Raw genomic sequence first — 17635 nt, 5'->3', positions numbered from 1 at the left:
TTTCCAAATTCCAAAAGATTTCTTTATAATTCAATGAGCTCATCAACATCCAATTGTAGAGTCGACATAAAGCCTGGAAACCAGTATCTTTCAACACCACCGATCATTTCAATTTCAGTTTTTGAATATTATATATATATTTAATTATTATATATAACACACACTTTAACTTGTAGTTAAAGTTTGCCTATCTTTTAATATATCTGCCCTCATTAAAAGATAACATTGACTGCTCTATCTACAGTGCAAAAAATATATACCTATGACAAAATACAAAATTACCCTGCAGCTACTTTTTGTTGAATTGCAGTGTATAATACTGTAAAGAGTTTTCATGGCCCAGTCTATATGGGGCAGAGGGCACCGCTGATGAATCTTACACCGCTGTATCCCTACAATAACAATAAAAACTTTATCTCTATCTTTATCTTGTATCTTTATCATTTTAGATCACTATTAGACTTCAATGTAACACTGTCATCAAATTTGAATATTTGGTATCTTAAACCAATGAGACCTAGACAGAATCCATTGTGTTATTAGCACAGTTTTTCTAAAAATGATGACCATATATCCCTCAAATCTCTTTCACTTAGTGTCCAGGAGATGATGTTGCTTCTTGTCTCTTGCAGAATAAACATGTTGGAAGTTAGTTTTTCATGAACATTTCACTTCCGTCTACCACTCCATTGTTAAAAACGTTTAAAGCTTTGCCTCTATTTCTACCAGAATTACGTTTTTTTGTTTGTCTTTTTATGTCCTATTAAAATACGCCTAGCTGATTTCATGAAACTTGACCCAGTGGCACTGACATATATACACTTGTAAAGTCAATAGGGGCTTCCTTCTGGTTGTGTTATCATGTTTATTAAGATAGTCTTATTTGAAGGTTTTAAAACCCCTAATGTAGCATATTTAAAGCATGATTGTGCAGACAGAGAGTCACCACCAGATGGCGTGACAGTACATCACATCGTCATTCATGATCTCACTGTAGCTCTTTCAGCCTCACCCCACAACCACCCTGCTCTTTGATATTTTAATGCCTTCCATGTAAAGGTAACCCACGCCTTTGTTTCTCTATGACATTTTGGTTTAGTGAGGCTCAATCAAATCACTCATAGGTGAATAAAGGCAAGAAGAAAGGACAGATCTGGGGGAAATTAAGAGAAAAGTACGATAGGAGCAAATGTGAGGAAAGAAAAGAGTAAACTAGTAGTCGAGAAGAGAGGAAAGGAAGGACATGGAGAGGAAAGGAAAGAATAAGGGAGAGAGCGAGCTGATGAGAGGAGGGTTCCACATTGGAGAACAGCCAATCCCACAATCAGCTGGGGGCCAAACAAAGCCTCCTCAAAGATGATTAGGCAGAGAGGCATTAATGTTTGTGTGTGTGTGTGTGTGTGTGTGTGTGTGTGTGTGTGTGTGTGTGTGTGTGTGTGTGTGTGTGTGTGTGTGTGACCACTGATACAGGCTATCTAGGCAGAGTGGGAAACTTTAGTAAAGACAAAAAGGAAATGTCTGTCTTTTTTGAAGAGTGGAATTTGTGGAGCTGCAATGTGTGTGTCAAAGACAGAACTTTGTGTGTGTGTGTGTGTGTTATAATAAGTCAGACTCACTTTTTGCTTCAATAGACTTTATTAAAGAGCTTTTTCGAGATGGAATGATTCTGTTAAAGTGCCCCCTGGGAAACATTCCCTTACAGCTGGCTTAATCAAATAACCAGATTGGTCACAAACAGGAGTCATTGGCCACATACAGCACACAGATTACCTTAAATATGTCTTATGCAATTGTACCATTCACATATGGTCCCTAGTTACCATAAATACTTTGTTAACGTAAATCTTATATAATACTGCCATAGTACACATCCATTTACAATGGAAGAAAGAAAGGTGAACATTGTGCAAAGACACAAACAGGAACTCTTCATACAAGATATTCCATTTGAGTTCCCATGACACTGAGAATACAGGTATACGTATTACAATTAATATATACTATATTACAGTAAATGCATTAGGATTCAGACAGATACAACGATACTTTCTTCCCAGTCTCAAGAGGAGAGTACATTCTCACATCCTTGTGCTTTTCTCTAAAATAAAAGACTGGCACAACTGCCAGAGGATTATATAGACTTCATTCTTAATCTCATCAGAAGGCCTGTCAGTCATCTCAAAACATTCTGTCAAAAAGACTCACAATCACAGAAAGAAACACACTATAGAAATTGCATCGCAGTCGAGGTTCAATAATACAGTAGGTAACCTTTTACAAACACCTATAATCTATAAGAAGTTCTATATGAAGGACAATGGATTGCTCTGTTCCCGATTTGCTTTCTTTGGCTCACAAAATCACTATAAATAAACTTTACTCTAGTTCCTGTGATTACATTTACAAGTGTATTACCATGTAATACACATAAAGATACATTTACAATAAAATACCTGAATCTGCAAACAGTGGAAATGCAATAAATATGAGTTTTTATATAATCAAATATTAATATTAAAACAATGCTATAAACACATATGGGTACCACATGATTGCATGAATACAGACAACGAGCCAGCGTTTTACAAGTTAAAAGTTGTCACAGACTTGGGATAGCTGTAGACATTTTAAATCTTAATCTTAAACTTCTACGAGGGAAAATATAACAGACTGCATATCAGTTGCTGGAGGTTATCTAAAACCTCTCAGCTTAACACACTTGGTACCATGGTGTGCACATTAGGTCATAATAAGCTTCTTTTTTAACACAATGCTAGCTTAAAATACATTACAGGATACACTCAAATGTGCCACATGCACACCTGCACACACACACACACACACACACACACACACACACACACACACACACACACACACACTGCTTCAAGGGCGCAGACACTGGTTTAGGTCGGTGCACTGAGATTAAATATATGCACAGCTGAAAGCACCAATGATTCAACTTTGCGTAGCAAATGTATGATACAGCGGAATAATTTTATGATAGTTTGTTATATTTTCATCTGTGCTTTTCTGCCTTTCAGTGTTTGACCACGCGCACACACACACACACACACACACACACACACACACACACACACACACACACACACACACACACACACACACACACTCACACACACACACAAACACACACACTCAAGCACACACACACAGACATTAAGACAAACTACATTGGACAATAAACTTTATTACACCCACACCCACACACACACACACATTACTATAACCCACAGCACACACATACATTAGAGCATGTTTGTTGTACCTGGAGCCTTCAGATACTTAGTACTTATATATTTTGTCTAGAGGAGGAACTATGTGGGACGAGCGAGTAAGACACTCAAAGTCTTTCTCATTGCTTGCTTCTCATCGCTTGGAGAAACAGTCAGAGCACTTCAGACAAAGAAAGACTGGATAGAAAGAACCTAAAACATGTCTTATCATTATTCTGTCTGCGGCGCTGTGAATGTTTCACCTCAGCGGCGTTTGCCTTGGACTTACAATAGATAGAAGACCGCAGGTTCGCCCTCTGGCCACTAAAGCAGTGACGGCTGAGAGGTCTACAGGTCTTGACCCAGCCTCTCAATCTCATCGATGAGGAAGTCGATGTCGGACTGGGTGGCTGCGAGGTTGGAGACGACCATGCGGAAGAAGTTGACATTTTTGCCCTGAGGCTGGTAGCCCACCATGGTGGTCCCTGACTCCATCATCATGGCCTTAATCTTTGGTGCCACCTGGTACCAGTAAAAAAGAAAGAAAGACAAGTTAGAGATTAATTGCATTCCTGATGGAGTGTTCATGAAAACATCATTCATTGGTTGTATGGATAAAAAAGATGGGAAAACATGAAAGGTGAAAAAAAGAAAGAAAATGCATGCAAGGACAATACACGGAACATTTATTGCAGCAGAAAATTCCATCTGTAGTCGCTTACCACCGGTGATGAAATATAAGGAAAAGAGTCAGGTGTCTTACCCTATGGAGCTTTTCTCGCCGCTCCTCACCGTCAGGCATGCCTCTCAGGCTGGGTGGGATATACCAGAAGCAAACATTGGTGTGCTGGGGCTGCAGACAGAAATAAACACGGTTAAAATATCCACACACCTCTGGAACTTTATTTTTCATTTACACCACACAAAAAGAAAATGAAGGAGATCTATTGGAGGAAAGAAAGCAAGAGAAATACTGTGATGGAGAGAGGTTACAATTACAAAGCATTGGCACACCGTTAATTGCAGCTTTTTAAGTTAATATAAGATTGTTTTTTATTGTATAACTCCCCTAAATGGTTTCGGCCATGCCAGTATAGCTTATTAACCTAGAAAGATATCAAATTTAATTTTCCTTAGTGATAGAAAATAACCTTGATAGAAATTAAAATTAGACAAACTCACCACTCCATCAAACACCATCTGATATCCCTCCCTGTTCTTGATCTTGTTGTACAGGTACTGAGACAGGTCCAAACACCTGTCAATGTGCTGCTCAAACCCTATGGTGCCCTGCAGGAGAAAAAAAAAGAGTTTGTAAGGCACTAGGCAAATACAAATGAGTATAAAGCGACAGCATCTGTTATAATAACACCATGACCATTCCGTTTGGCTTTTATTCACCTTGGCCTTCCACATGAGCCAGAACTTAAAGATGTCGACGTGTCGGCCACACTGGATTGCTTTGTCCCCTGTGTCGTAATTGACGTCGTACTGTTTGTCTGGTTGGAACAGGTAGCCAGCACACATGGAGTTACAGCCTGCCAGGATTCCCTGCAGACACACATAAAGCACATACGCTGTTAACCTTTGTTTTTTTTTTACCTGCGGCTCTCATGCCCATTGTATGTTAGCACTATATAGAGCTTTCGCAGACTGCAAGTATAATGAAAGGTTACATTAATATGAACATGTAATGTATAACAATAATCATGTGGGTGTTTACTGTACCTTCTCTCTGACCAGGATTGCAGAGCACTGCAGAGGCACGCCCATCATCTTGTGCGGGTTCCATGTGACAGAGTTGGCCCTGCAAAGTTAAATATACTTCTTAATGCACTGAGGTAGTTTCACAGAATGCAGAGCAACCCATCTGTCGCCATGTACTCACCTCTCAACTCCATTAAGCTTATGGCGATGCTTCCTGGACATCAGGAGTCCACCACCCCACGCTCCCTGAGGAGACAGCTCTTTTAGAGGAGGGTATGCAGGCAAGGACATACAATACTACTACCACTACCAATATACTACAAAAACTGCTCCAGTGTCCTACTACTCACATCAACATGGAGCCACAAGTTGTACTTCTCACAGATGTCAGCGATCTCATTGATGGGGTCGAATGCTCCGTACACTGTGGAACCAGCTGTGGCATTCACAAACAATGGCACATAGCCCTGCAGAACCAACACACATGACAATTAGAGGGTTGAAGATGGAGGAGAAATAAAGAGAGAAACGAACTAAGAGAGAGAGAGAGAAAGCAACAATAACACTGACCTTCTGTTTAGCATCAATGATCTTGGCCTCCAGGTCTGCAGGAATGACTCTCCCCCTGAAAGCGCATCGAGCACCATGTTATCACCAGCATGCCAAGAATATACAAGAATCATGGAGTAGTCTCTTTATTTTTCGTGACATTGTTCACATGCAGCATTTTACACATTTACTGTATTTGTGGCTTTAAAGGAAATTAATTCCCCACCTCTCGTCTGTGCTCAGCAGGATCACATTCTCAGAGCCAAAACCCAGAGCAGCTCCAGCTTTCTTTATGGAGTAGTGACTCTGTAGGGACACATTCATCTTTCATTGAAATATTCACGTAAAATAATACAGTGACAATTTTGTGAGGTAATTGCTACTTGAGCTTTGGCTTGCTTTCTGTCATGTTGTCAGCTGTGCAATGCTTTGCATGATGTGAGAAAAAGCAAAATCCATAAAACTAGCTATTGCCTGGATTCAAATAGACCTACTGATTATTACCGGAGTTTTTCAACGGCCTCAATCTACAGCCAATGAAGCATAGCGTCTGCTTGATTAGCATACTGAGTGTGTGTGTGTGTGTGTGTGTGTGTGTGTTTGTGTGTGTGTGTGTGTCACGTACGTGTTCAGACGTGAAGAGGACAAGGCGAGGAGCAGCAGACATGCCTTTGGTCTTGACCTCGGGAAAATACTTGTACCGTGCGATCATCACACTGTACATGTTGGAAATAGCGCCCCCTATAGAGGAGAGACAGACGCATCAGCACCATGGACAGCAGCATGGTAACTAATATTATTGCAAAAAAATTTAAATAACATTCGCTCATTAGACTTATTCAACCCACAATGACACCCACTCAATCAGTTATTCATAGACCGACCTGGTGAAAAGAGTCCATCTCCCTCTCCATTGGGCCAACCAATCATCTCTCTCATTTTCTTCAGAGTCAGCTGCTCCATCAACACAAACACTGGAGCGATTTCATAGGTGAACCTGTCAATCATATCACAAAGCGTGTGAATGTAGCATGTCATTCCACATTATTGTAACGGTGGAGGCATTAACATCTAGCACGAAGAATGAAAGAAGATTCTTATGCACACACTTGCAGATGAGAAAGCCTAAAGTCGGACACCCAAAAACACACACACACACACACACACACACACACACACACACACACACACACACACACACACACACACACACACACACACACACGCTCAATGTTTTTTTTCATTAGCCGTACTATAATTCCATCCACGGAGCACAAACTGGAGCTTGTGCTGACTGTCCTAATTAAAAAGTGTCTGATAGGAGTCGAGCAGCAAACATTCATATTCAAAAGCTTTCTAAAATCACTCAGTGGTTTAATTAAAGCATACAAAGCTCTGATGGCTATCTGTCAATCCTGCCAATCTTAGCAGCAAGTCTGAATGGGGCTGATTTGATGGCTGAGAGGACGTGAATGTATGCGTGTGTGTGTGTGTGTGTGTGTGTGTGTGTGTGTGTGTGTGTGTGTATGTGTGTGTGTGAAAGACCGGCAGGGAGAGTGTTTCAAAGAGATAACAGCCTCTGTTGACCCCAAAATTCAGAAATTGAGGAAGACGCCATAATTGTAAATTTTATTCTTTTATTAAAAGAAAGAAAAAAATGTCCAAAAGTAACATTCACAACACAGGAAGACTTTTTAGAGTAGTGAGACATAGCTTTCAAAATGGTAGATGTGATTCTGATCTCTCTGTCGGCTGACAAAAGACAAAATGGCTCGTAGGACAACAAAAGAGCAACACTGCTGGAGAAGCTAAAGTAGATTAAACATGTCGCAGAAAGCCAACTCAGTGAGGCCTGAGCTTTTACTCTCTTTGCTAACTGACAGGCCATCTCATCGCTTCCCACACACACTTAGGACTGATCCCTGTTCACCCCGCTTTTAATGAGGCCAGTTACACAACACTCCTCCACCCTTATCAGCCACCACCACCGCCACCATTACCGTCCAGAGCAACAATCATATCTCCTCTCTACCTCAATTCCTCTCTGTCTCGTTCACAAGTATCTAAACAAGGACTGAAGCGATTTCGTAGCTTGGTTAGGAAGCAGGAGGGATAAAGGCTGTGAGCAGTATGGAAACAATGCACCGAGGGAAAATGTGACAACAAAGGGAAGAGGAGGGGATGATAAGGAAGCCGAGCAAGGAAAAGCACGCAGAACAAAACAGCAAAAAGAAATGGCAGAGAATTCGAGAGAAAAGAAAATAGAGTGAATGCTATGGTCGAGGATAGATGGAAATTGAATTAGAAACAGAAGGATGGAAAAACAAAGAAGAAAAAGGCATTTTTCTTGTGTAATTATTCCCTGTGAGGGCTCACCCACGGTTTATTGGAACATTAGCTTCTGGTCAATACCCCGAATAAGATTGTGACCGCTGGGCTTCGACTATGAACAGCGACAGCAATGCATAAAATCACAATGAAGTCTTATTTTGTCACTTCTCACTGGCCTAATTTCAGAAATATGATGTTCTTTAATATATTGGAATTAGGGTCCATATAAGGAACACAAAAAAATACCTAATATCCTGGATGGATCACTTTCATTTCTTCTTAACATGTATCCAGAGCAGAAAATGGACAAAAGCAGGGCACCTTTTTAAAATTCTCCTTCTGTCCGTGAGTCATTTCACGCTGTAATGACAATAATGGTGATCATTATCACAATCAGAGCCAATCATTGGTCTTTTCAGGGTGAAAATTACCCCTCAGTCACCTGCCCGTCTCCAGGGACAGCCCCTAAATGCCCTTATTATCGTCATCAAGGGCACTCAATGTGTATGAGCCTGCCTTTGAATGCATGCGTGTGTGTGTGTGTGTGTGTGTGTGTGTGTGTGTGCGTGTCTATGTGACTAACCCTCTGACCCCCCACCGCACTCTCCTCTCAGCCCCCTCAAAGGAGCACTGAGTCAGTCTGTAACCACGGGGACAATGGAGCCAGAATGAGAGCACTCCGCAGGGAGTTGCAGCAGCCAGTTTCCATCGTGTGACATGGTTTTCTGTGCAGCCGGAGAACATTGTGTGTCAGTGTGGGGCCCAGCTGGCCTATCTGCTAAGACCAGCTCACAATGAGCCTGCAGCAAATGGACTGGAAACCCTAGCTGCTGTATCTGGGACAGCCAGAGCTGGTGTGTGTGTGTGTGTGTGTCTGTGTGTGTGTGTGTGTGTGTGTCATTATGAAAGTGTGCGCCAGTGTGTGAATTCAATGGCCCTGTCTTCTTCCAACCAGGAGATGAGAAGGGTTTTTTTCCCCTGAGAGGGGGTGGTTTCCTAAGCTAATGTTTTGAGAAATGGGATAAATTAAGTGTCTCAATTTCCTTTAGCGTTTGGTTTATTATCCTTGCATTTGGTCTTTTCTTTAGCAGCTAGTCTAGGAGGAAACATTTTAAACATGAGTGTTGTATATTGTCCTCTGCCCACTGCTTATCTTGTGTGGTCTTTTTGCACTATATGCGGGTGCTGCTGTCTCTGTAGCAATATGTCAGTTATTACCATGAAACTCTGTCTCTACAACAATGTCACCGAGGAAAACTCCTGCAGATTAGTTGTTGACTGGTTCTACTTTGAAAATCTGTTGTCTTGCCTTTTGCATGTTTGCTGTTGTTTTTGTTGTCGTACCCAGATTCTTTTCTCTCAAATGTATAAGTAGACATGAATTAATTAATCGATTGATTATATAAAACCTTTTAGTTCTAAGGATTTCCCTTTTTAGTAAACTGATTATTTTTAGGTTTTGCTAAAAAAAAAAGAAGACATTTCATAATGTCATCTTGGACTTTTGGGAAACTGGGACTGGCAGTTTTTAATATTTTAAAAAAAAGTATTTAACTGGATAACTTATTGAGAAAATAATAATAATTAATTATTAATGCATTAATAATCCTCAATATTCATTTTGTAGATTTTTTTAAAGTGCATAGGGCTTTGTTATTTTCCTTATCTCCAATGAGGATATCAACTTAAAAGGATTTATTAATTTCTCCACTGAGAATAAATTGTCAGAGCTGTTAATATTGGGCTCTGCAAAGATGTTGTATGCGTGTAAATCTGTGTGTGCATGTGTCTGTGTTCAATAGTATAATGTTCTTTATCATCCAATGGTCATAATGTGTATGTGTGTGTGTGTGTGTGTGTGTGTGTGTGTGTGTTGAGATTGTGTGATGTTGATGTGGTTCATGCCCTCTATTAGACTTGGCCACCATGTAACTGTGACCTGAGATCAATATGCAATCTAACCACCCCTGGGGCTGGGCTGCCTCTATATACAGTACAGCACAGTGGCAGCCTACTGCCTGTCAATACACAGTCTCAACAGGACAAACCAAACACTTTATATAACTGCCCTCAGAGGCTGTATTCGACCAACTGTAGTGGTAGCTGAGAGGACCAAAATAAGCACATCCACCGTGACTATATAATAATGACTGGGGGCTATTTCCAGTGGCCTACAAACTGGAAACCTCAATTCTCCTGTCATGACATGTGGAGGTGTTTCCCCGAACAGAAAGGCCAATAACTGTGTCATGCAAAAGCAAAGAGAGCATGTAACTTACATGTTGGTGTTAGCCGTGGAGGTGAGCCACTCCCCGGCCAGACCGATGATGTCCAGACCAGAAGACAACTGGTTGAAGAATCGTGGGTGACCTAAACATGAAAAATATAACTCTCTTAATGTCTTTCCTACTAACAGGGCTTCACTGCCCCTAAGCCTCTCCTGCTTTATATAAAAAAGAAAGTAGAAGGAAAGACAGCCACTGAAACATCTGCCTTGTCCTGAGTACGTTAGCTTTGTGAAGACATATAATGACGACAATGTGCTGCAGGCTAAAGCTGACCGCCTACATCTGATTGTGAACATAAATAAATAAATGTAAACACCCCATAAAGAAACAGTTCTTCATTTCAATGTTCACAGTTGTTCGACCATGAAACCTCAGGGATCTGACATAGCACTTCTCAGTGTACATAATTACATTGGTAACAAGGCTATATGACAGCCATTTAGACTCTAAGGTGCTTGCACACACAGCCACCATCAATAGGCCTGGAGCCTAAATGCAGTCATGGATGTAAGCACCTTGTGGAGGTGATGCTGTGTGGCTCACACAAAATAAGATGTGATTCATATTGAGTTACTTCTGAACGAAAAGTATAAAATGTGAATAGAATAAGTCTAATATCAAAGATATTGCTGCTTAATAACAGCAAGAGGAAAGACAGATCAGCTTCATATTTCAGCACCGCGGACAGCTCCTACAGTGGGACTTCACAAGATTGAGCACAAAAAAAAAGAACCCACACCAAGTCTCCGAATGAAAAGTGGGGTTGAGTTGTAGGCACAGTAGACCCTGCGTGATATATAAAACCCAAGGGACAGTTTGAGCGTTGTCGTTTTTAACAGCTTGAAACCGCCCGTGTTAAGATCCCCTCAGGCGACACTCGCTTTAATAAGTCGAGGGGAAAGAAAAGGAGGATGTCAAGTGAATCACCAGGGGGACAATAAATATGGCAGTCGCCGTAATGGGCAGTACACTATCTGGCAAACAGCTCCCTCTCTAATGGTTTGTGTTGAATTCACTAATTCACATGAAAGTGTTAAGATGGTCTTTTTTTTCTTTTTTAATATCATCAAAGTATAGGAATATTAATGGAGATGCCATCCGAGAGGTAAATGTCAAAAAATGACTGTAAAATTCTGATAGGTTATGCTTATAATGACATATATTACTATATCTTGGTCTGCAGGTAAAAATACTATTTTTGAACTGACAGCGAAGGTTAATTGCTTTTCATCTCAACACATTCAGTGTGCTTTTGCTATTTAAAATAACGTTTGCCACCATATAAATTATTTATAACCCCCCCACATTTCCTCAGGTACAGCTGTATAGTACAGCTCAACCTTGAAGATGTCCTGGCCTACCTGTCCGGACGCCATATTTGAGCGTGTCCCTGCAGTCCACCAGGATCTGCTCCAGGGATTCGGGCTGGTCGGACAACTCCAGGTTGAAGCCCTCCATGCCCTCCAGGAGCTGGTGAGGGTGGTGGAAGTCCAGGACCTTAGTGGAGCGGTCGAAGGTCTTCTTGACGTAGGTGGTGAGGATATCGACCATCTCCAACAAAAACTGTATGGTGGGCTCCTCTCCATTTTTGGCTGGCAGCAGGTCTAAAAGGTGAGGAGTGGAAATGTAACTTTCGCTAAATTTGGCTTTCACTGGAGCCCACCTTTTATAGAGCCAGGCTCTGAGCATGTTAACCATCACTATTTAATTGAGTAGCCTTTAGAAAGCTTTGGGAACACAGTCATTATTTTAAGTCCAAATTTGATTTTCCATTTTTTTTCCTCCAATTTTTCTGTTGGTGACTTATGTCTAATAATTATTTCTTTGGTCGAATAAGGTATTTATTATAATAGGCTAACAGTGAGGCCTATAGTCAAATCATCAGTAGGCCTTTAAAGTTATACATGCTTTAAGCTGAGAAATGCATTGATTTTTACGGGGTATAGCCTTGCTGAGACAACTTATAAAAAAAAACCCATTAGAATATTTGTCTATAATATATTTTAATTTTCAATTTCTTGACACTACAGCTAACCCTCAGCCTCTGCTTGTTTTTCTAGATATTATTAATATGCCTCTAACTTTAGTAGTCCAGGATGTTGGCTTTCATTGGCTGTAAGAAGGCTAATAATATTGTAGCAAACATATAACAACAGCAAACGTAAGAAAACCAAAGCTCGGCCTATGATTTGATGCTTATCTCGAAGTCACCAACAGTCACTTTAATTCGAAGTAATGAGCCGACAACTATTGTGACCACGGAACGTGCAGCTCTAATAAAGCATGTAAATGCTTCGAGAAATGAGCGATAGCTTTTTTTTTTTTTTTTTTAACGCGTATACGCAGTGTAGCTCTCACCTCTGGCGAACAGGTTGGAGAAGTCGGTCTCGGTGAGGCGGAAGCGCGCGTCCCTGTCACTGTTGTCGCACGAGAGCAAGTTCTTCTGGCCCGCGAGCCTCCCTTTCTCCTCCAGGCTGTTGTTCTTCTGCAGGAACCCTAGGGTGTTACACGGCGGAAGGCAGGAGTTATCACCAAACACCTCCATCGCAAACACAAGGATAATGACGAAATATGGGACCAAAACAGATACAAATTAAAAAGAAAAAAAATCAAGAAAGACGAATAATGGATGTCCAAACATTCAGCATTATTAAGTCTATAAATATGGTATTAATCAGCTCCTAATGCCCGGATTATTTCATGAGAAAAGCTTTTCTGGTGGAGGCCAAACCCATCTAGTTCCATATATGTGCACACCAGGGAAGAGGGACCACACGCGTCTGTGTGTGGGTTGGGTGCCACCCACCACCCTGTGACATCACAACCACACCCCAGTGAGGTTTCACCCAGAATCACCCAGTCCACAGACTGATCGGCTCAGTAGACAGGCCTGCGGCGATGACCCATACAGCCAATAAATGCGCACCCTATAAAGAGGAGTTAATGACAATGCACAGACCCCATAGCAAGCCCTATATGTTTTGAACTCTATGATTGATCATTATGTTGGCTCGTTATAGTTGCAGGATAATGAGGTCACGTGTGGGCCAGTCGTGCGCAAAATACGTGAAGTCACACACCCTTGTTATGTGTAAGCGTAAAATATTGTCTCTTATATTTATCAATGGAAACTCCATAATGCCTTGCTCATTAAATCGTATATGACATATTTAAATCAATATTTGAAACCCTCTAACTACCATAGCCTCCGTATAAAAATATTCTCATTCAATATATATTCCAGTCCATTAAAAATGTAATTTAGACCAATCCGAATCTTTTGGTGATTTTTTTATTCTCGGAAATGGCGATATCAAACGTATTCGACTCTTTGGTCTTAATTGATTTCTGCCGCAACGAACAGGCCAACATAGCATGTTTGAATGGATCATATATTCATTTCCCGTTTGCACAGCTGCAAGAATAGCATATCCACAGATAGTATTTTTTGAGTCACCGAAAAAAACAAATTCCTTCAAAGGATGGCTGCAAAATCACGTCCGCTAATGCAGGCCATCAGTGAGATTAACAGCTTTCGAAGAAAAAGAAATGTATTCTTATCTGAATGGGAAATGAAAATACTGCTGTACATACAGGTTATTCTGGGCTTTATAACATATATCTCCAGGCCTGTCTCGATGATTTTTCTCTTGGCGGTGAAATGGAAAAGACATGGGGGGTTCGGGGGGTGATCCGGGGCTCTCATCATCAGACCTACAGGCTAATGTCCACTGACCTTTAGAAAATAGAAACACACTGTGACAGTGGTGGATGGTCCTGCTCTACAACCGCCTTTATAATGGCCTATTTCAGCCCTCCAAACGGGTTCATTAATTTATACTTACAAAAAAAAGAATAACAGCTATACCCTGTGAGGACATTTTAAAGGGAATCGGGGCAAAATACACATCACGTTCAGAATATTATGGAGTCATATTATCACACTTATTCTCCATATGCACAATAATCTGGCCCTTTCCAAATTGCATTATTCTAAGATGTCAGAATGTGACTGAGATGATAGGAGTGGATTTTGCGTGCCCAAAAACAAAAAAAACTTACCACAAATCTTCATCCCCAGTTTCCGTGTGCATCCATGCATCCACGCATATTCGTTGGCTAAAACAGAATGAACGTTTGAGTTTCTGGTGTGCAGGCCGCGGAGACAACGTGGATGGGCGGATGATGCAGCTGGTGGAGCACAGTGAGCACAGTGGAAGCTGATGCAGACGGCTCTTGGCCGGGTGTGATGTGATGTGACTGAACTCTCAGGTTGTTTTGGTATTTTAATATAAGCATTAAACTGGTTTGGCTTAGTTTCCTCAAGGTGGTCTTTGTTGGACCGAGACTTTGTCCACTATTGTTTATTTATTTATTTTGTATTTACCACAGCACCCACTGATTGTAAGGGGATGAGCCTTATAACGTTTCCGATTTGAGTTCAATCAATGGACACCGACAGTGGCCGGCTCACACACCCAGCCAAGGGGCGGAGTGGAATTAACGCCCGTGAAATGAGCTCACGGAGGAGGGCATGAATTAATTGAGTGAAACACAGCATGTGACTGGAGCGAGCTGGAAATGACTGTGGCCGGAAAGTCTATAGTCGGCGTATTGCAGAAACTTCTAAGCCGGCCATGGTGAGTCTCATACAGCCACACTCACAGCTACACACCCGAGCATAGACATGCGTGAGCAGAGATGGAGCAGAAGCCGGAGGGAATAAAAAAATGCAGAGCGGGAGGCTGCGATTGCACCTGATGGAAAACTTTCAAAAAAACAAGTATTTAAATTCACTGAAGCAATTGCGACAGAATGGCTCGAGGTGCCGAGGCCAAGGCATACACACACAGACACAGGCAGCCGAGCGTCCGCGCGCGCACACACGCGAGCACAGGCACTACAAGCCGCCAGGCGTGAGATGAAGCGTGGAAGAGAGATAATGGCAACATCCAGTAGCAGTAGCAGAATCAGACAAAACAAACATCTTCTTTTTAATGGGCCTTTCTCGGGACAAATTCACATTCGAAATAAGTCTGAGGTTTTTGTAGACATGTTTATCGACACCCAAGGGCCACACTTAAAAGATTCATAAAATAAATTGTTCGATAAAGAGAGAGAAAATATGAAATTGAATTGAACACCGGTGCCGAGGAACTGTAGCGTATTTCCTTTTACATTTGGCCGAAGACAAAAACATGAAATTATTTCCCCGCGTTGCGCTGCAGATGGCTGCTCGAGTGCACTATTATGGAGACAATTCTGTGCATGCAACAACGGCTTTAAAATGATTAATTAACCCATGGGTTAATGTATCGCCTACATCAATATGTTCAGCCACTTTTTGAAAATGAACAGCAAAATATGTATCAAAGAGCAACTAATATATACAGCCTACAGCCTCGAGGGCCTAAAACATCCTGGGAAACGAGATAAGATGAATCATGACAGAAATAAATTAGCATTAACACATATATATATATATATATATATATATATATATATATATATATATATATATATACAATATATATATATATATATATATATATATATATATATACAATTATATATTACATTTTTTTCCTTGCAAAATGCTTCGAAAATATTTTAAATAGCACGATTAAAACCCAGACAACGAAGGCGTTACTGCAAGAAAAAAGGGGGAATTGTTGAAAACAGGAGTATATTCGATCGGAAAATGCCTTTTTTTCCCCCAAAATGTTATCAGTAAAATGCTCTTGGATCATTATAAATACCAATGCTTTAATGGCGCATTATTTCTGCGCCGGGTCCACTGCTCGGTGCGCACCGCTGGTCCGCCAGACAGCGACAGGCAGCAGTGATGGCTCTGTTTTTAACCGGAATGATTAACGACACAGCCCACACAGTAAATGGCCCGGGCGAGACTCGCTTTTATCAGACAGAGAAGGAGGGGAGAGAGAGAGGGACTGGGAGGCAGACAGAGAGGTACGTGTGTGTGTGTGTGTGTGTGTGTGTGTGTGTGTGTGTGTGTGTGTGTGTGTGTCCCTGTCAGCTCCAGTGGGCTGTTTCTGTAAGCGCAGCCTTTACGCGCCGGAGACGGACAGCCTTAAGGAGAATTTACCCTCGAGGATCGATGCGGGATCACAGAGCGTTATGAGCAGAGAGAGGAGTGTGAGTACGTACTTGTGGATGGAGGTCTTAAATTGGCGGAGTTGGGGTCCTGGTCCCCGCCAGAGGCTTTCGGTTCAGACGTGGCCATCAGTCCTCTGTTATCTGATCTCCAGCTGGGAAACAATTCAACTGCGAACAACAAAACGGTCCAGGGTTAGGAGATAGCCAGGTCAGCTTACACATATGACACCTAATATATATATATATACTATATTGATTAACTGCAGTCCATTTGACTGATAGAACAGGAATTTATCCGAAAATAAGGCAATCCACTGTGCGTAACCAGGAACGATGTATTCCCGAAAGGAGAGCTGATTGGGCTACGAACCAAGCCACGCAATTTGGAGAGAATTGCACGTCGACGCACAAGAAATACGCGGATCAGGATAAACAGTGGTGATAACATAATGCCTATGGGTACATTCATTTCGGAGATATTGCTCAATATGTCATGCATAGGTCATTAAATACTCACAGGGCTACTGACATGAATGGCCAATATTAAAGGTAAAATTCTAAAGTTGTCAGGGAGATATGAGAAATATATTCCCTTTGTTATGGCTCGTTGAAACAAAATGACCCTTTTCCTCAGAGCAGCGCCAGACTGGTGAAATATGAGCAGTGTGTCTATGGTCATCACTAAGGAATAAAAACAAGAATATTAAATTAAAAAGATGCATTCAGCCTGCCATAGTCAAGATAACATATGAGGAACAACTAAATGAATAGATGACAGGACAGACTGATTTATTAAGCACATATTGATAACATGCAGCGGCATTTACCAATTGACTCAGCAATCGACATTTCAATTAAGTTGCGCTTTGGACAAGCACATTCCATACACCATCACTCACTGTCATCGTGGTCAGGGACAGACTGGACTACTAATTAATCCCTTCTGTCACTCATCCGGGACTGATTTCTTTCAAATGATACGACGAATTATAACAGATTTGTATATTGCCCCCCCAAAAAAAAAAATATGAAGCACATCAACATATCAAGGGGCGCATGCAATCAAATGAAAGGAGGAGGCATCTTACCGGCTCACGAGCGCACAGGTTGTCGAGTCCAGAGAAAACTATAACTAGATGTTATAATTACCACCCAAAAGGCACGACAAGCAACAGTCCAGTGATGGCGGAATACCAACAGAGCGCACTAATACAGTCCCATCCAGCGGCGCGCAAGTGACCCTTTTCTCCCTCAAGACTATTCTTTATTCGTTATTTATATCTCAGACTCCGGCTGCCCATTGGTCTCTTCACGCAAGCATGAGTCACAGCCTTGCCTCCCTCTGACGACTAATGAAGCTTCCCTGAGTGCTACTGACAGCCACAATCCACTTTAAGGAGCCTAAAG

The 17635-nt window shown here is 41.5% G+C and overlaps 1 protein-coding gene across 1 annotated transcript; it reads right to left on the bottom strand.

Moving 5' to 3' along the window:
- Positions 1-3062: 3062 nt before the first annotated feature.
- On the bottom strand, positions 3063-17613 carry gad1b (glutamate decarboxylase 1b). The gene is made up of 17 exons (XM_068738023.1): positions 17317-17613; positions 16280-16396; positions 14174-14230; positions 12470-12607; positions 11473-11715; positions 10103-10193; positions 6377-6489; positions 6118-6233; positions 5719-5798; positions 5514-5568; positions 5294-5410; positions 5125-5189; positions 4965-5043; positions 4638-4787; positions 4419-4526; positions 4000-4089; positions 3063-3758 (listed from the first exon to the last, which is right to left on the bottom strand). The coding sequence occupies exons 2-17, from the start codon at positions 16353-16355 to the stop codon at positions 3585-3587; spliced, it is 1752 nt and encodes a 583-aa protein (XP_068594124.1). The 5' UTR covers positions 16356-16396; positions 17317-17613; the 3' UTR covers positions 3063-3584.
- Positions 17614-17635: the final 22 nt, after the last annotated feature.

The sequence above is a fragment of the Cebidichthys violaceus genome, unplaced genomic scaffold (genome assembly GCF_023349555.1).
Source record: "Cebidichthys violaceus isolate CVI_PGR_0920_01 unplaced genomic scaffold, fCebVio1.0.p SCAF_8, whole genome shotgun sequence".
NCBI classification, from domain to species: domain Eukaryota; kingdom Metazoa; phylum Chordata; class Actinopteri; order Perciformes; family Stichaeidae; genus Cebidichthys; species Cebidichthys violaceus.
This window is presented reverse-complemented; position numbering and strand designations above follow the sequence as displayed.

Excerpts from the sequence above, each read along its gene's own strand:
- gad1b (XM_068738023.1), bottom strand. The coding sequence starts at position 16,355 with ATGGCCACGTCTGAACCGAAAGCCTCTGGCGGGGACCAGGACCCCAAC. Across the intron at positions 5,569-5,718 it reads CTGCTGAGCACAGACGAGAG|GGGGAGAGTCATTCCTGCAG; the intron begins GTGGGGAATTAA and ends ATGCGCTTTCAG. Across the intron at positions 4,090-4,418 it reads AGATGGTGTTTGATGGAGTG|CCCCAGCACACCAATGTTTG; the intron begins GTGAGTTTGTCT and ends TTCTGTCTGCAG.